At 35.5% G+C, this 15204-nt stretch overlaps 1 protein-coding gene across 3 annotated transcripts in view; it reads left to right on the top strand.

The window, feature by feature from the left end:
- Nucleotides 1-15204, top strand: part of LOC141911397 (arrestin red cell-like) — a 113278-nt gene that overhangs the window by 30229 nt on the left and 67845 nt on the right. For all 3 annotated transcript variants that reach the window (XM_074802407.1, XM_074802404.1, XM_074802406.1), the window contains exons 2-6: nucleotides 757-787; nucleotides 7663-7723; nucleotides 11600-11841; nucleotides 12392-12451; nucleotides 12698-12765. In XM_074802407.1, coding sequence (XP_074658508.1) covers nucleotides 757-787; nucleotides 7663-7723; nucleotides 11600-11841; nucleotides 12392-12451; nucleotides 12698-12765 — 462 coding nt within the window. The remainder of the gene's footprint in view (nucleotides 1-756; nucleotides 788-7662; nucleotides 7724-11599; nucleotides 11842-12391; nucleotides 12452-12697; nucleotides 12766-15204) is intronic.

Here is a 15204-nt window from a genome sequence, read left to right as displayed (position 1 = left end):
CAATTGCACTGACCCCTCCCCCTCCCCTAATGCATACGTAATAAATGAATGACCACTTCCATGTCTGATCCATTGTTTTTGATAACTTCATCCAAAATCTAGAATAGTAAATAGTAACGAGTAGTAACTAGTAATCCATGACTGATAGTGCAGCTGTCAATGAATTGGATTAGCCCCCTAGCTTGTCCACTCAATTTCATTTCAATTTAGGTGGGTAGTCCACTGACTGCCATTCTGTTTCCCTTTAGTTTTTGTCGAGATATTCATTCGATCATCTATTTGACAATTTTCAAGGCTCTGGTACACTTGACCATCACTTAGCCTACATTACATCTGTGCCTAAACGGTAATCCGTTCAATTGGATAAAGTGAAAATAACATTTCATTGATTTTTACGCTTCTTTAAACCATGAACTCCCAATTTCGTCGAAGAAATTAATTTCCTAACAACGACTCTTGAATCCACCATATTGAATACCGGTATACAGTGTTTGTGTAATTCATTTACATAAACATTGAGTGTTGTCTCAAACACAGCTGAGGCACAGCCACTAAAACACGGCCCCGGCCGAACATCTGGAGCAGGGCTGTTTGTAACACGTGCGATAATTTTGTGTTCGCATACTTCGGTCTGGGTTGACTGTGAGGTTCGAATTTCGGTTAGGCCTATATTAGCGAAACCACTGTACTCCCTAGATTGTAATATGATATAGCCTGTGATTAATATTGTATTATGTCATGATGTTCTCTTTACAGAGTATTCAAGAAAAGCAGCCCCAATGGAAAGGTAAGTTTTTGTTTCCATAAGTCTGAGGTTAACAACATCAATGACCATGAAATACTCCTTGTTTTTATGTGTGCTGTGGGATGTCTGCCGTACCCTTGAGACCTTATTAACAGGACACCACCTTTTTAGATTTTTAGGCCAGCCATAGGCTGAGCCTGATACTGTGCAAATGGAGCAAATTTAAATGACATGGTTTCCAGAGCTAAGGCCCTTTGACTGTGCAACTGAGCTTATATTCATACAAATTATTCATTAAAGCATTATCCATTCTCCAAATCCTAGCGAGCTGAATTTTGAAAAAAGGGCCTTGTTAGAATTTATATGAGCTTTTTCGCAAAAATCTAAACCCAAAAAATATCGGTTTAAAAAGCCAATCAGAAAGCAAAGACTCCTCTATGATTGGCTTAGCCGCTGAAATCAGCAGGTGTTCATGTGAACCTGCGGCATTTTATGCTGTTTATCTTCCGTGTTTTATTTTAAGATCTAAAATTTCAAGATATATGTTTCAAGATCGATTTCTTTGAAATCTGTAGTTGATTTGGTTTTTGGAAGGTATATTTTTATTTGCACCACAGAAAATATCATTGACAATGTAAAGTCCGGGAAAATACCTTTTTCTTGCAAAAACCGTAAAGTTTGCCAAGTCTCTGTTTCTAGCTAATGCATGGGCATTAGTCAGTGCTGGGAATTGCTCCAAGTTGAGAAATCAGCACAATGCGCATGCGGCACTACATGTGAACTGCATGTGAACTTTAATGACTTAACAGTCGCTGTAGTTTCCATTAGGTTCGAATCCCGTAAAAATATTGCTTGTTCATCTTATAAGGGGCGCTATCAGGTTCGAAACCCGAAAATTACTGGTCGTATTTCAAGCGTTACGACATGAACTTTGATGATCTAATTTTCGCTTGGTTATTGTTTGCTGAATAAAAAAGTTACATCTTCCCGAATATGAAATAATGAACTTTGATAGCCCCAGGATATACTTTTAGCCTATGTGCTTTTAAGTTCGAATCCCGAATGTGTAACAGAAAAATTCATTCATCCTTTCAGCTTACAGCAAGATCACTTGAACACCTGTCATCCCCAAAAATACAAATGATCCTCTTAAGCGACCAAACAAACTGCGCCTCCCCGCTGGGCAAAAAGTTAAAACAGGTTCATTCCGGCGTTATAGTTCTATGTTTCAGCGTTCTGACATGACCCGAAAAAATACACATGTAGTGACGCATGCGCACGCGACCAATTTCTGGACTTGGAGGATTTCCCCAACACTTACTAATGCGCATGCGTTATAAACAGAAACTTTACGGTTTTTGCCTTTTTCTTCCAATCGCATGGATGACCTTGATATGCTAATTAGCCATATATCAATCCAATTCAATTTTACTTTATTGAACCAATAAAATATCAAATACAATTCAACTTTGTTTTATTGAGCAAATTTCAGAAAATTCTATTCCGTATTCTAATCAATAAGACCAAGGGAAAAAATTGATCTGAGGTATTTGTTCCTGCCATTGCCCTGTCTGTGCCACTTATAAAACACGATTGTACTGTGTAAATTATAGGTATCGACTCTGAGCTGGGAGTGTATTTTGGCAAATATAGTGAATGCTCAGAATGCATCATTTGCCATTTTATGAAAATCTGACAAGCTGGTCATTGCGCTCATCGGGGCTCTTGTTTGAAATATTAATGTGAGGATTTGGGGCAGATGAAATGTCCACTCCTATTGAAAATAAATGTGATCAGCCTTTAAATATGTTTAATAACAGTAAACTCACTTCAGTGTTTACCATAGAATACTCCGATCAGAACTCAATGTAGCAACTCATCAAGCTTTCATTCATGAGATTTATGTATTTATTTCGACTCGCTGAATATTGCCCGGTTGGTAGAATATCCTTTTAGTAAGAACTTAATTACAGTAAACTCACTTCAGTGTTTACCGTAGAATACTCTGATCAGAACTCCAAGTAGCAACTCGTCAAGCTTTCGTTCATGAGAATAACGTATTTATTTTGACTCGCTGAATATTGTGAAATAATTTAGATTTTTGACATAAAATAATGAAAAATAGTTAAATTTCTAATTAAAAAATTGAAAAAAATCTAGAAAATTCAATTTAATAAAACATTTGTTATATAAATGAACGAAGAAACCGAATTCAAATTTGAAATTAAAGAAATGGGTGTGATTTGAACAAGCACCTCAGAGAACATAAAAATGACGTCAAAAATTTCAAACCTGAGGGTTTGATTATCCCTTTGATGTACTTGCCTTTTGTTTTTGTCTGATTACCCCTTAGTTTGTCTGCCTTTGAACCCTCTGGACTTTGTTTTTAGATTACTTTAATCTCGCACTACATCCCCTTAGTTTGTCATTTGCCTTCTTTGTTTTCTTCCTTAGTGTTCCGGTTTTTGTTATTTAATTACTTTAATCTTAATCCTTTAATCTTTATCATTTGTCATATTCTTGTATGAATATACTGTTATTTGATTTTGTTCTCAGTACGCCTGATGATGGCTAACAGTTGTCAGCTGAAACGTCGCTCCTCAAATATAATCATTCTGATATAGAATTTTTCAATCTTGGCTTTGTTATTGTGGGATTTCTCTCGCCATTTTATAATCAAATCTTGTATAGGCCTATATTAAATTGAATTTTCTAGATTATTTCCCTTTTTTGATTAGAAATTTAACTATTTTTCATCATTTTATGTTAAAAATCTTAATTATTTCACTTTTTAGTCAAAGATTTTTCTGAAAATACAATTATACACTTACTGACTTATAAATGACAACAACCTGACGAATTATTGGTTTGTCAACTCACTGAGAAAAACAAACAATTAATGTCATTTAGTTTTGCTCAATATGGCCACTATATTGAATTTCATCTTAGCATGATACATAGGTGGAATTCTTGATAGACTTTCATGAAACTAAGTGTGAGGGTTTGAGCAGGTGAGAATTCCATCCATAGGCCCTATACAAAATTGAGGTTTCTCGCCATTAAATCTCGCCGCTGGGTGGCTAACTTGAATTGAACTAACTTGAACTTTCCCTGGGGAAACATTGCCACTTTCTTATTTAGATGTTCTTATTTAGATGTTCTACTAAACTGCGTGATGTTTGAGGGTTAAAGGGTTTATTTCAATTCAGTGTCGTACCACCTCATCTAGTTCATACTGCTTTCATCATGGATGCAATACGGGATATCGACAGATTCAAGTTCTGGAATTTCTGGTTTGATGGCGCCAGTCAGAACCGGAATTCCTATATTACATTAACGACATCCCAGACAATATCCACTCAACAGCTAGGCTATTCGCGGATGATACATTGGTCTATCTCACTGTCTCATCCCAGCAAGAGGCAGAGATACTATAACAAGATTTAAACCCAGTAGTGGAATGGGAAGACCGGTGGCTCATGGCATTTCACCCTGAAAAATGCCATGTCCTCAGCATAAAAAAGGACGAGCAACAACATACCCTTAAACACCCTTCAGACCTGGTGTCAGTCGGCAGCCTTGCAAGCTTCAAGGCTGCTCTCCCTAGTCATTAGTATTCATGGCTATTTTAATGAAAACAAAAAAAATATCCTTTAAATTTCTCCCCGATACTTATATTTATTCCTCTGCGCATACCCAAAACTGTAATATTCATCAACAAGTTGTTGCTGATAGTAAACGGACGAAGAAGAAGGAAATTGGAACCTAAATCCACCATGTTTTAGTTCATTTGCAATAAAAATCTCTCGCTTCAAGTTTTCATGGGCTTGCATGCTTGCAAGTCCATATTGCTATCACACGGATTGATAACTTGCTTGGGGAGTCTTTCGTTAGAAACTTTCTTGGGCTCTGATATTAACACACATTTAATGCAGTAATAAAATCTAGGTTCCTTTCGTATATTGGCTATAACATTTGTTATTTTCATTGTTTTATGATTTTGTTTAATCGTTTTTGTTATTTTAGCAGCGCATACCAACCTTGGTTGAGCGTGCATGATCAGTCTTGAAATTGGTATTCATGCACGGCTTAGTGCTGCCGACAATTCAATTCATTCTTTATTGACACAATAAAAATTTCACAATAAAATATTTACTTTCACGTTTTTAAGAAATTCTTTTAATTTTCTTTTACTTTCATTGGGTGCTTGCGTAAGCGGCTATTTGAAAAATCTCTGTATGAACATTTATATTTTTCAGTTTAAATATCTAAAACTTAAAAACCGCTTTTTTCTAAAATAAATTCTGAATTGAATTGAAGACTGGTTCCCAGTCTCCAAAGAGCCAGGGGGCGGTAGTCTCTGGTGGCAATAAACTTGATCGGATGATCATAGTGGATTGTCATTTGAAGGAAATGCAACTTATTCTTGCTTAATGTCTTTATTATTTTAAAAAGAAAAATCATGGCTCCATTTATTTTCGTGTTCGCTTCTCTTCACCTGAAGTCACTCGAGTTAGTCACTTATTCTTTCAGTCGTAAATGTTTCTATGCAAAATCATTTCAACACAATCCGATAAGTAATCTAGCAATTATCAACATGATGATAGATTCCGTTAAGACACTACAATATTCAAATAACAACTATCCAAAAGCTTGCACTAACTTGGTCCTCGTCTACAATAAACCCATTCTGATTCCCAGTCCCCGTGTGTAACATTTCATGTAGTGATGTAAGACAACACCGATCTCTTAGCTCTTTAAAAAGTAATCGGTTCAAAGTTCGATTAATTCTACTACAGAAATACAAAACCACCAAGCCAGCTTTCAGTACAACCATGTCAGCAAGCCCAATTTTAGAATTTCTTTTTAGCACGATGCCTACACCAATTCTTGATGCATTTTTTCATGTAGTGTGATCTTTGGGCCAGCTAAAATGGGCTTTTCTTTTCATGTAAGGATATATTAACAGAAAATGAACATTATCGCCACATAGCCTATCCCTCTTAACCATTTTAAAACTTGTTATATCGTTACAATGTAAATCATTCTGTAAAACTTTGAATACTTAATCAATCTTCTTCTACTGCGTCATGAAGGTACTAGGCCCGTGGGCCTCTTGTTAGTTAGCGATATTTTACTTACTATACATCGTCACGCATAATCCTTTAAGTATGATATCCTGACAATGTGTTGAATTCGATAAAACCTCACTTCGAGCGCTAGATATCACTAGAAACGTCAGAAATTTACCAAAAATCACAAATTTAGCGATGACGCTTGAAGCAGCTAATGGAAGTAAAGACTGGTGCCGGGTGACATCATTTCGTAAGACTCTTAAGGGGAATTTATTGCAGGCTACACTGATAAATATGAAATAATAATATGAAATGAAATTGATTTTAGAAGGACTACACTCGTAGATTCATGATAAAAATATGAAAAGTACCAGAACTCGAACCAATAATCGAAATCGGGCCATCAAGTGCTGCCACCATGTGATACCTGGCAACCAGTCTTTACATTGTCAGCTGTTGCAAAATTGTTTTTTGGCCATCCGAAGGCTGAGCCTATTACTATACAAATGGAGCGAATTTAAATGACATGGTTTCCAGTGCAAAGGCTCTTTTACTGTGCAACTGATCATATATTCATACAAATCATTCATTAAAGCATTATTCATTCTCCAAACTCTATGTAGCTGAATTTTGAAAGAGGGCCTCGAGAGCTTTTTTGCGAATATCTGATCGCAAAAATATTGGTTTTGAAAAGCCAATCAGAAAGCAAAGACTCGTCTATGATTGGCTTAGCCGCAGAAATCAGCAGGTGTTCAGGTGAACCCGCGGTATCGTCTACTGTTTTACTTCCGAGTTTTATTTTAAGATCTAAAATTGTCATTTCAAGATCGATTTCTGTGAAATCTTTAGTTGATTTGGTTTTTGGGAGGGGTTTTTTTATAAGCACTACAGAAAATGATATTTTCTGTATCATTGACCATTGTGCAAAGTCCGGGAAAAATAGTTTTTTCTTAAATCGGATAGATGACCTTGATATGCTAATTAGCCATGTGCTCAAACTACAAATTCAATCAAATTTTATTCCGCAAAAAAATATCAAATCAAATTCAATTTTACTTTATTGAACAAATAAAAACAAATCCAATTCTATTTTGTTTTATTCAGAAAAATTTCGGAAAATTCAATTCTATTCCGCAATAAAATCAATATGATCAAGGGAAAAGATTTATCTGAGGTATTTTGTTCCTGCCAGATCCAGTCGCTGTCTGGGCTACTTTCGTATTCTTCAATTGTATAGTGTAAATTATTAGGTATTGACTCTGAGCTGGCGGTGTATTTTGACAAATTTAACCCATAGAATGCATCATCATGTGCCATTTTATGAAAAGCTGACAGGCTGGCCATAGTGCCCCTTGGGGCTCTTGTTGATAATTTTAGGATATTTATAGTGATTTCTAGCCTTTGCAGTGAGGTTTTATCATATCCAATTTAGCGGTAGGATATCATATTTAAAGGATTACGCGTGACATTGTTTACTAAGTAAAATTTCGCTCATTGAAAACTTGAAGTGAGAGATTTTCATTGCAAATGAAGTAGAACATGGCTGATTTAGGTTCCAATTTCCGGTTCTGACTAGCGCCATCAAACGAAAAATTCAAGAACTTGAATTTGTCGATATCCCGTATTGGTTGTCAATGTGTTTGTTTTTGGCTTCACACTTGCTTATTCAAAAAAGCTAGTCCAAGACTATTTAAACCTGAGATAACCGCGAAAAGACATATGCCTAAAGGTAGCCAGAGGTATCCGTTCAGATTTAAGTGGGGTTAACACATTCTGTATTAATGCACCCAACTGCTGACTTGCACATATTTGGAAATTTCACTCTGAAAGTTTATTTTTCAGATCACTGCTTATTTGGGGAAAAGGGATTTTATTGACCATTTGACTCACATAGACCCTATAGGTAAGTCTGTTTCAAGTACATTTAACAATAAACCAGCTGCACCATCTCTTATGTACGCATGTACTACAAAATGCTGACTTCAACTCTTACCATTGTACAATGTGAAACACTGAATTGCGCACAGTTGATTTTTATGGACTTCAACAGGTCAATGGATGCAGAACACTTCTAGAAATTATCATGCATATTCACGATGGATCATGTAGTAGTGTGTGATATATGTAAAGTGCTTCTGGCGATTGTGTCAATTGATAGATTTTCATAAAAACATTTTAGCTCACGGGGACACCTGTTAGGCTTTTTTGGTTTACCTTTTTTAGTGATAGTAGAGTTGGCATTGAGCCAATGATGTATAATCGTTGTACATTTTTTTATGTGACCATTTGTTCTATTATAATTGATGCGATTGAAGACATGTTAAACAACCGTTGATGATATGGTCAGCTTTGTTAGATTTTATTCAGTAGTAAAGTATCAAAAACCAATTCAATTCGATACTATTCATCCAAAATACACTCAATCACCCTCATTTTTATTTTGCATTATTAAGAAAAATCATTGAGACGTATGAACAAGTAGATTGATCTACATTATTTGTTCCGGTCAACTGCCTGACTGTGTTACTAAACCAATGTTTATTTTGTCAAATATTACCAATAAAGGGCATTTTCATGAAAAGCAAATACAACAGGTTGGTTGTATGGCATCTGAAGCTCTTGAAAAAATTTACCTATCCTTCATGACCTTAACCCTTATTTTTGCCTGACCTGGGTTTCTAATGACTGGCCCCGCATTTAGCTGTGGGTGGTATTTTTGTTGCCTTAGCTCATCCGTTGGTGGGCAGTCTGTTTTAGAGATTTTTGCACTGCTCTTCAATCTACAATTTGTTGACTGATTCATTTATAACATTGTATTTGAATTCTGAGTGGTGGAGGATGAAACCAATTGTTTTTGACTTATGATGAGATGATTAGGGTGGTCATGTGAAATAGGCATTTTATACCTTGTTCCCACTTCAGTTTAGGACTGATATTTTTTAATTAAAAACACAGTACACAGTTTTTACAGTCATTGAGTAAGCGAAAGTTCAGATAAATTTGCTACAATAGATAGTTCTGGCTACTTTGTATTGTTTTACAGAAGGCCTATATTTGGTTGACTAGTATTGTTTTACATTATATTTAGTTGCATGGTGATAAAAGTTGATCACAATAATTTGAATAAGATTTTCTAATGAAAGAAAGCCAAATTTTACATTCGAATATGACTACCTGTAATGGGGTTACTTGAATTATCAAAATCATAATTTTCCCCTTTCATGACCCACGAATCTCGATGTAGATTTAATAGGAACAGAAAATTCCTTTTTATTCAAGTAGATTTCACAAGGACAATGAATAGTCACTTGTAAATGGTGCAGATAGGCTATGAAGTAAATATGGTTGTATAATGCCTACACACTTGTCACGGCTCCCTTTGTTGAGCATATTTTTTGGCTTGTGTGCGGAGGCCTATATTCTGCACCAAATGCATACGAACTTTGCCCTCGACAAAATGCGTACGCGAAATGCATGTGTTGGCGCCTTTACCAAGTGAATGACTACATTGCTTGGTGTGAACAGCCATCTTGTAATCTTTGAGCCTGTTGCTCATTCTTAACCTTCATTGTAACTCGATTAAGCTACATATCATACTCTGAAATTTTAGTTTAAGTTGAGTTACATGTACTCATCTGTACATCTTGAGTACCAGAAACTTAACAGTAGTCATAGTCATTGTAATTAAATCAAATTTTGAAGCAGCAGATCATCAGCTAATTCTATTTTAATCTGCCAATAATTTCATTCGTATTAAGCAAAAAACCAAATTCAACTCAATTTAATAAAATATAATCCATCGTTGGAAAAAAAAATTGATTTTAAGTATTTGTCATTAAGCAAATTGACATAATTTTTATGAGGATAATAGATAAAGCTACAGCCTTGCAGTAGGCCCTATGAGACACTTGTTAAAATGATCCAATTTGTATGATTAAGAGACTAATTGAGAGAACAAATATTTTAACAAAGATTATGAAAACAGGACCTTGAGAGCACAGGACCGTTGGTCCCCTAGAGTTGATTCATGTGGGTCATAGAATTTCAAGGTGAACTGTATAGAATGATGCCATTTTCACCATAGCTACTTGACAAAGCAGATCATTTCACATGGAGATGAATTGCAAGTCTTCCTCGTGAAAAGATTAAAAAAACCAATTCAAATCTGTGGAAATTAGACGGTTGTTGAAAGTTTAAATTCTAAAATCGTATGTTTTCATGCTGAAAAAGCAGTAAGTAATACTTGTTTTACTTGATTTTGTACCTACTGCCTCTCTTTTTTAACCCTTTCGCTGCAAACATGGTTTAATTGTGGTGTACTTTGGTCCCAGGGGTGGATCTAGGGTTTAATTAAGGAGGGGCAGCAGGTAAAGTTAGGGCACATTTTGATGAATGCGGGCACTCTAAGAGTATACTTCGCTCGAGCTTCCAGAAAATTTTCTTAATTTGATGCAATTTAAGAGGTATCTGGGCTTTTCTGGTGGCACCTGGGAGCCTTTGCGAATCCTGTATCCTAGACATGTATACGTATTGAATTGCCAAAGATAAGAGTCGAAAAGGAAGAGTGGTCCATCCCCCGGCCCCCCATGAAAGTCACCGGAAAACATCAATTATATTATTTTTGAAACACCCAATTACGGATGGTTAGGTTCTATAAAGTATTTTACCTAAATAAAAAAATTGAAAAAAAATTTTGAGGGCACCTTGAAATTTTGAGGGGGGAGCGCTCCCCCTGCTCCCCTTGTATCCGCCCCTAGGTCCCAAGGTAAAAAAAATTAAAGCAATTTAAAGAAAACAATTTATATTGATTGGGCCTTACTTATTTGTGATGTTTCCTTGGTAAAAGTAGCTAAAAATATGATTTAAAAAATCCGACCACCACAAGAATTTGAGAGCATAGTACATTAATTGAGCCATGACCTGGCGCCACCAGCTGGCCAATCATCTGAACCATCTGGCGAAAGTTTTGCCATCTTATTGAAAAATTAAGAACTAAGTTGTGTGGTGTGCATACAAGTATGAGTATGTACAACTCAATGTATTGAGTTGTAACGATGTTCGATGACTAAGGGGTGCTAGACAATACTTATCGTCGAGCTGAGTTTGTCATACGTACATCAAATGTCAATTTTATGCGGAGCCCAGCTTGCCATGCGCGGCGAAAGGATTAATATTGCCGGTGCTACCTTTAGAATTAGGTAATAGTAGGTGTCTTTCAAAAAGAAAAGAAAAATATATTTCATCACTACCACAGAGTTGAAGTAGATTTAGATGTTCCAACCATAAATTACCAATAGAGACTGGTAGATATGGAAACAAACCACGGAACGAACGAGTTTGTAATAAATGTAATGTGAATACTATTGGGGACGAATATCATTTTATACTGAAGTGCGAATTTTTATTTAGAATTAGAATTTTGTATATACCTAACAGATATAGAATTGGCGCAAATCATTATACATTCATCCACTTGCTCAATAATGAAAACTCGTATTACAGTCTATCTAAATACATTACGAACGACTGTTACATGGTTGTTATAGCTAGGGCTATTAATTGTACACATTTGCCAGCTTCAATATTCATATTGATACTATTTTGTTATGCTCGGAAAAATTGTATATCTTTTTAGAGCTATAAGATAAACTTGAAACTTGAACTTTAAAACTTTTCACTCGCTCTTTATTTCTGAAGTCCCTTAATCGGCTTCCTATACATTATGTAATTCTATACATTATGTAACTATGTCATGTTTTTCATAATTTTCCACCAATAGATGGCGTAGTGTTAGTCGATCCGGAGTATTTGAAAGATCGTAAAGTCTTTGCACATATACTGGCCGCATTTCGGTACGGTCGCGAGGATCTTGACGTACTTGGATTAACGTTCCGTAAGGATCTGTTTCTAGCATCGGTGCAGGTTTATCCTCCAATCAAAGAACAACAAAAACCGCTGACCCGTCTGCAGGAACGACTTATTAAAAAGTTAGGACCAAATGCATACCCATTTTTCTTTGATGTAAGTGTGATTTTAATTCAGTTGATTTTTTGCAATATATCTAATAGTTATGATGCTCTTGCAGTTGCCAGTAGCACTATGAGACATGTCATTATTCCTGCGCAATCGTAGTTGCCATTATGGCATTCTTAGTTTATGAAATTTCAAGTTCAGAAATATCATATAGTTTCAGTGCTGTAATGGTTCCCCCTATGAGATATTGTTCCAGTGCTTAATCAGTATTTCTGTTGTTTCAGTTTCAGTTGCTAGAGATATCAGTCGAGTGCGAGTTACCACTTAAAAGTTCTAGTGCTTTATTACTTACAACTGAAATAACTCATTTTTCCAGTTGTTATTAGGCCTATGAGACATTTCATAGATGCAGTGCTATGCTAGCTCCCACTGAGATTTTCCAGAATTCCAGTGCTGAAACTATGAGATATCGTAGTGCAAGTGCTTTTCCAGAGGCCACTATGATGGTATCCTCCACTTAAGAGCTTTTCATCTCATTTCCCTATTGGTCGATATGATAATTATGAAAGAAATGAATACAATCTTAATATTCTTTCAGTTACCTCCAAATGCGCCAGCATCTGTGACATTACAGCCTGCACCTGGTGATACTGGCAAGGTATAGTAAGACCTTCATTGTTGAATAAAGATTCTAACCAAACCCTGCTCATAGGAGGCATAAACATTCCAAGTAACAGGTGCAAAACTCTGTCTGTCAATTGACTACAACTGGAAGTATCTTATCATTTATGGGCTCGAAGTTTTGTAATCTTTAAAACATGAAAAAGACTATGAACACTGCATTTTTTAAAATAAAAGGTAAGCTGATAGTACTCAGAAGGATTTTTTCATCCATTTTTTTCAGCCATGCGGAGTTGATTATGAGTTGAAAACCTTTGTCGGAGAAAGCATTGATGAAAAGCCACATAAAAGGTAAATCAGACTCAGATACGCCAGTCATAACATACAGAGGTTTGTACCTGGGGTCATTCATTTGTTACGTACGCATAAAATTTGAATTTTTCAACCCCCCCTCCCCCTCTGTACGCAAAATCTGCCATTTTTTCATGTACATTAAACATACGCAATTGCACTGACCCCTCCCACTCCTCTAATGCGTACATAATAAAGGAACGACCCCCTACTTCTCAAAAGCAGCAAAGAACATTATTTTCTTCCCACTCCCACTCACTATCTGATACTCAACCATATGGAGATGACTAGGTGAATAAAAGAAGCTGACCTTATAGTAGTGTTTTGGATGGGCTTATGCTCGAATAGTTAATTGATTCTTTGGTTGCACGGAGGTGTTAGTTATGTTTTGTCTATATTCTCATTATTTCCAAGATGTTGTTACTTCTTCCATAAAAACCTCACAACCTCACAGAACCTCTGTGTATCAGTAATCTTCTCAACGACAGGGTTCGATTTAAGCCCTGGCGAGGCCAGTGAATTTCCTATCAGGCCAGTAGATTCTTTATTGCTAGAAGTCCGTCAGGCCAGTGGATATTTCAGCTACAACTGTATGTGTAATTTCATCTTTGTGCAAACATGTGTTTATCCGTGTCTTGTGTGTTTTCCATTGTGCATTCCCCCAGTCCGCTCTCAGTATACAGTCCGATTATAGCTTTGTGTTTGCTTCATTGAATGAACGAAGTTTATTTAGACACAAAAGACCAGTACAGAGGTCAAGAGAATACAAATATATGCAAATATAAATCATTAATAATGTTCAGTAATGTGTCAAGGATTCATTCCAAGCCAAACAAGTCTGTACTCAGAGAGGGGATGAACACTGAAAACTAATGAATATGACAATAGATTATGATATATACATATGATAGTTCTGTTAAATCAGATCCTTACAATATTGATGGTAATGATAATGATAAGAATACTTATAAAGTTAATGATGAAAATGATAATAAATGATAATAATAAGGAGAAAAAAAAATGATAATAATAAAATTTTAAAAAAAATGATAATAGAAAAGAAGAAAAAAAATACACAGCACGCAAAATAAAAAAAAACTAAAAAAATGATAATCGTGCACATAATAACACTAAAAAAAGAAAAAAAAATGATAATAATAGAATTTAAAGAAAAATGATAATAATAGAAAAGAAGAAAAAAAATGCACAGCACGCAAAATAAAAAAAAAAGAAAAAAAACTGATAATCGTGCACATAATAACACTAATAGTAATGCTGATAATAACAATAATAAAATTAATGTTAAGGCTAATAATAACACTGGTGATAACACTAATAGCAGATAAGGAGACTAATAATTACACTAATAAAGACACTGATGATAATTCTAATAACAAATAATACTACTAATGATAACCACACTATAAATATCATTACTGCGTGTAGGGTCCAGGGCATCCCTAGCTGATCAGAATAGAAGGCAGAGTATGGTGATGAGCAACTGAAAGCGTTAGCCACTAATGGACAAAATTTGAGATGTTGTCAATTTGAGTTTTTAGATCCCAATTAAGTAGAGAAATGCACATTATGAAAACGGGAGTTCCCCTGGAACGGGTAGTTATCAAAGCAATCTTGGCATACATGTATATCGGATTGAACTCGATCTTTTTATCAATCTGTAGTTTTCCCTCAATCGCCTGTCTCTGTATCTACAGCCACTTGAATTAGATAAAAGACAGCAGTATAAAAACTATGGGCCGGTAAAATGATCTGTGGACCAATAATGAATGAAATTTTTTCCTTAAATATAACCCTGCAGCGATTTGGAAAACGTTAGTATACTTACTTATTTTGCCCCACTAACAATAGAAAATAGTGTAAATTTTTAGGCCAGCCGTAGGCTGAGCCCATTACTATACAAATGGAGGGAATTTAAATGACATGGTTTCCAGAGCAAAAGCTCTTTTACTGTGCAACTGAGCATATATTCATACAAATCATTCATTAAAGCATTATCCATTCTCCAAACTCTATGTAGCTGAATTTTGAAAGAGGCCCTCGTTAAGATTTATATGAGCTTTTTCACGAATATCTGATTGCAAAGATATTGGTTTTGAAAAGCCAATCAGAAAGCAAAGACTCCTCTATGATTGACTTAGCCGTTGTGTTCAGGTGAACCCACAGTATCGTCTACCGTTTTACTTCCGGGTTATATTTTAAGATCTAAAATTGTATTTCAAGATCAATTTCTGTGAAAGCTTTGGTTGATTTGGTTTTTGGGAAGAAAATTTTTATTGGCGCTACGGAAAATATTATTGACCATTGTGCAAAGTCCGGGAAAAATAGCTCTTTCTTAAATCGGATAGATGACCTTGATATGCTAATTAGCCATGTGCTCAAACTACAAATTCAATCAAATTTTGTTCCGCAATAAATATC

This window comes from Tubulanus polymorphus, chromosome 9 (genome assembly GCF_964204645.1).
Source record: "Tubulanus polymorphus chromosome 9, tnTubPoly1.2, whole genome shotgun sequence".
In the NCBI taxonomy this organism is placed as follows: domain Eukaryota; kingdom Metazoa; phylum Nemertea; class Palaeonemertea; order Tubulaniformes; family Tubulanidae; genus Tubulanus; species Tubulanus polymorphus.
This window is presented reverse-complemented; position numbering and strand designations above follow the sequence as displayed.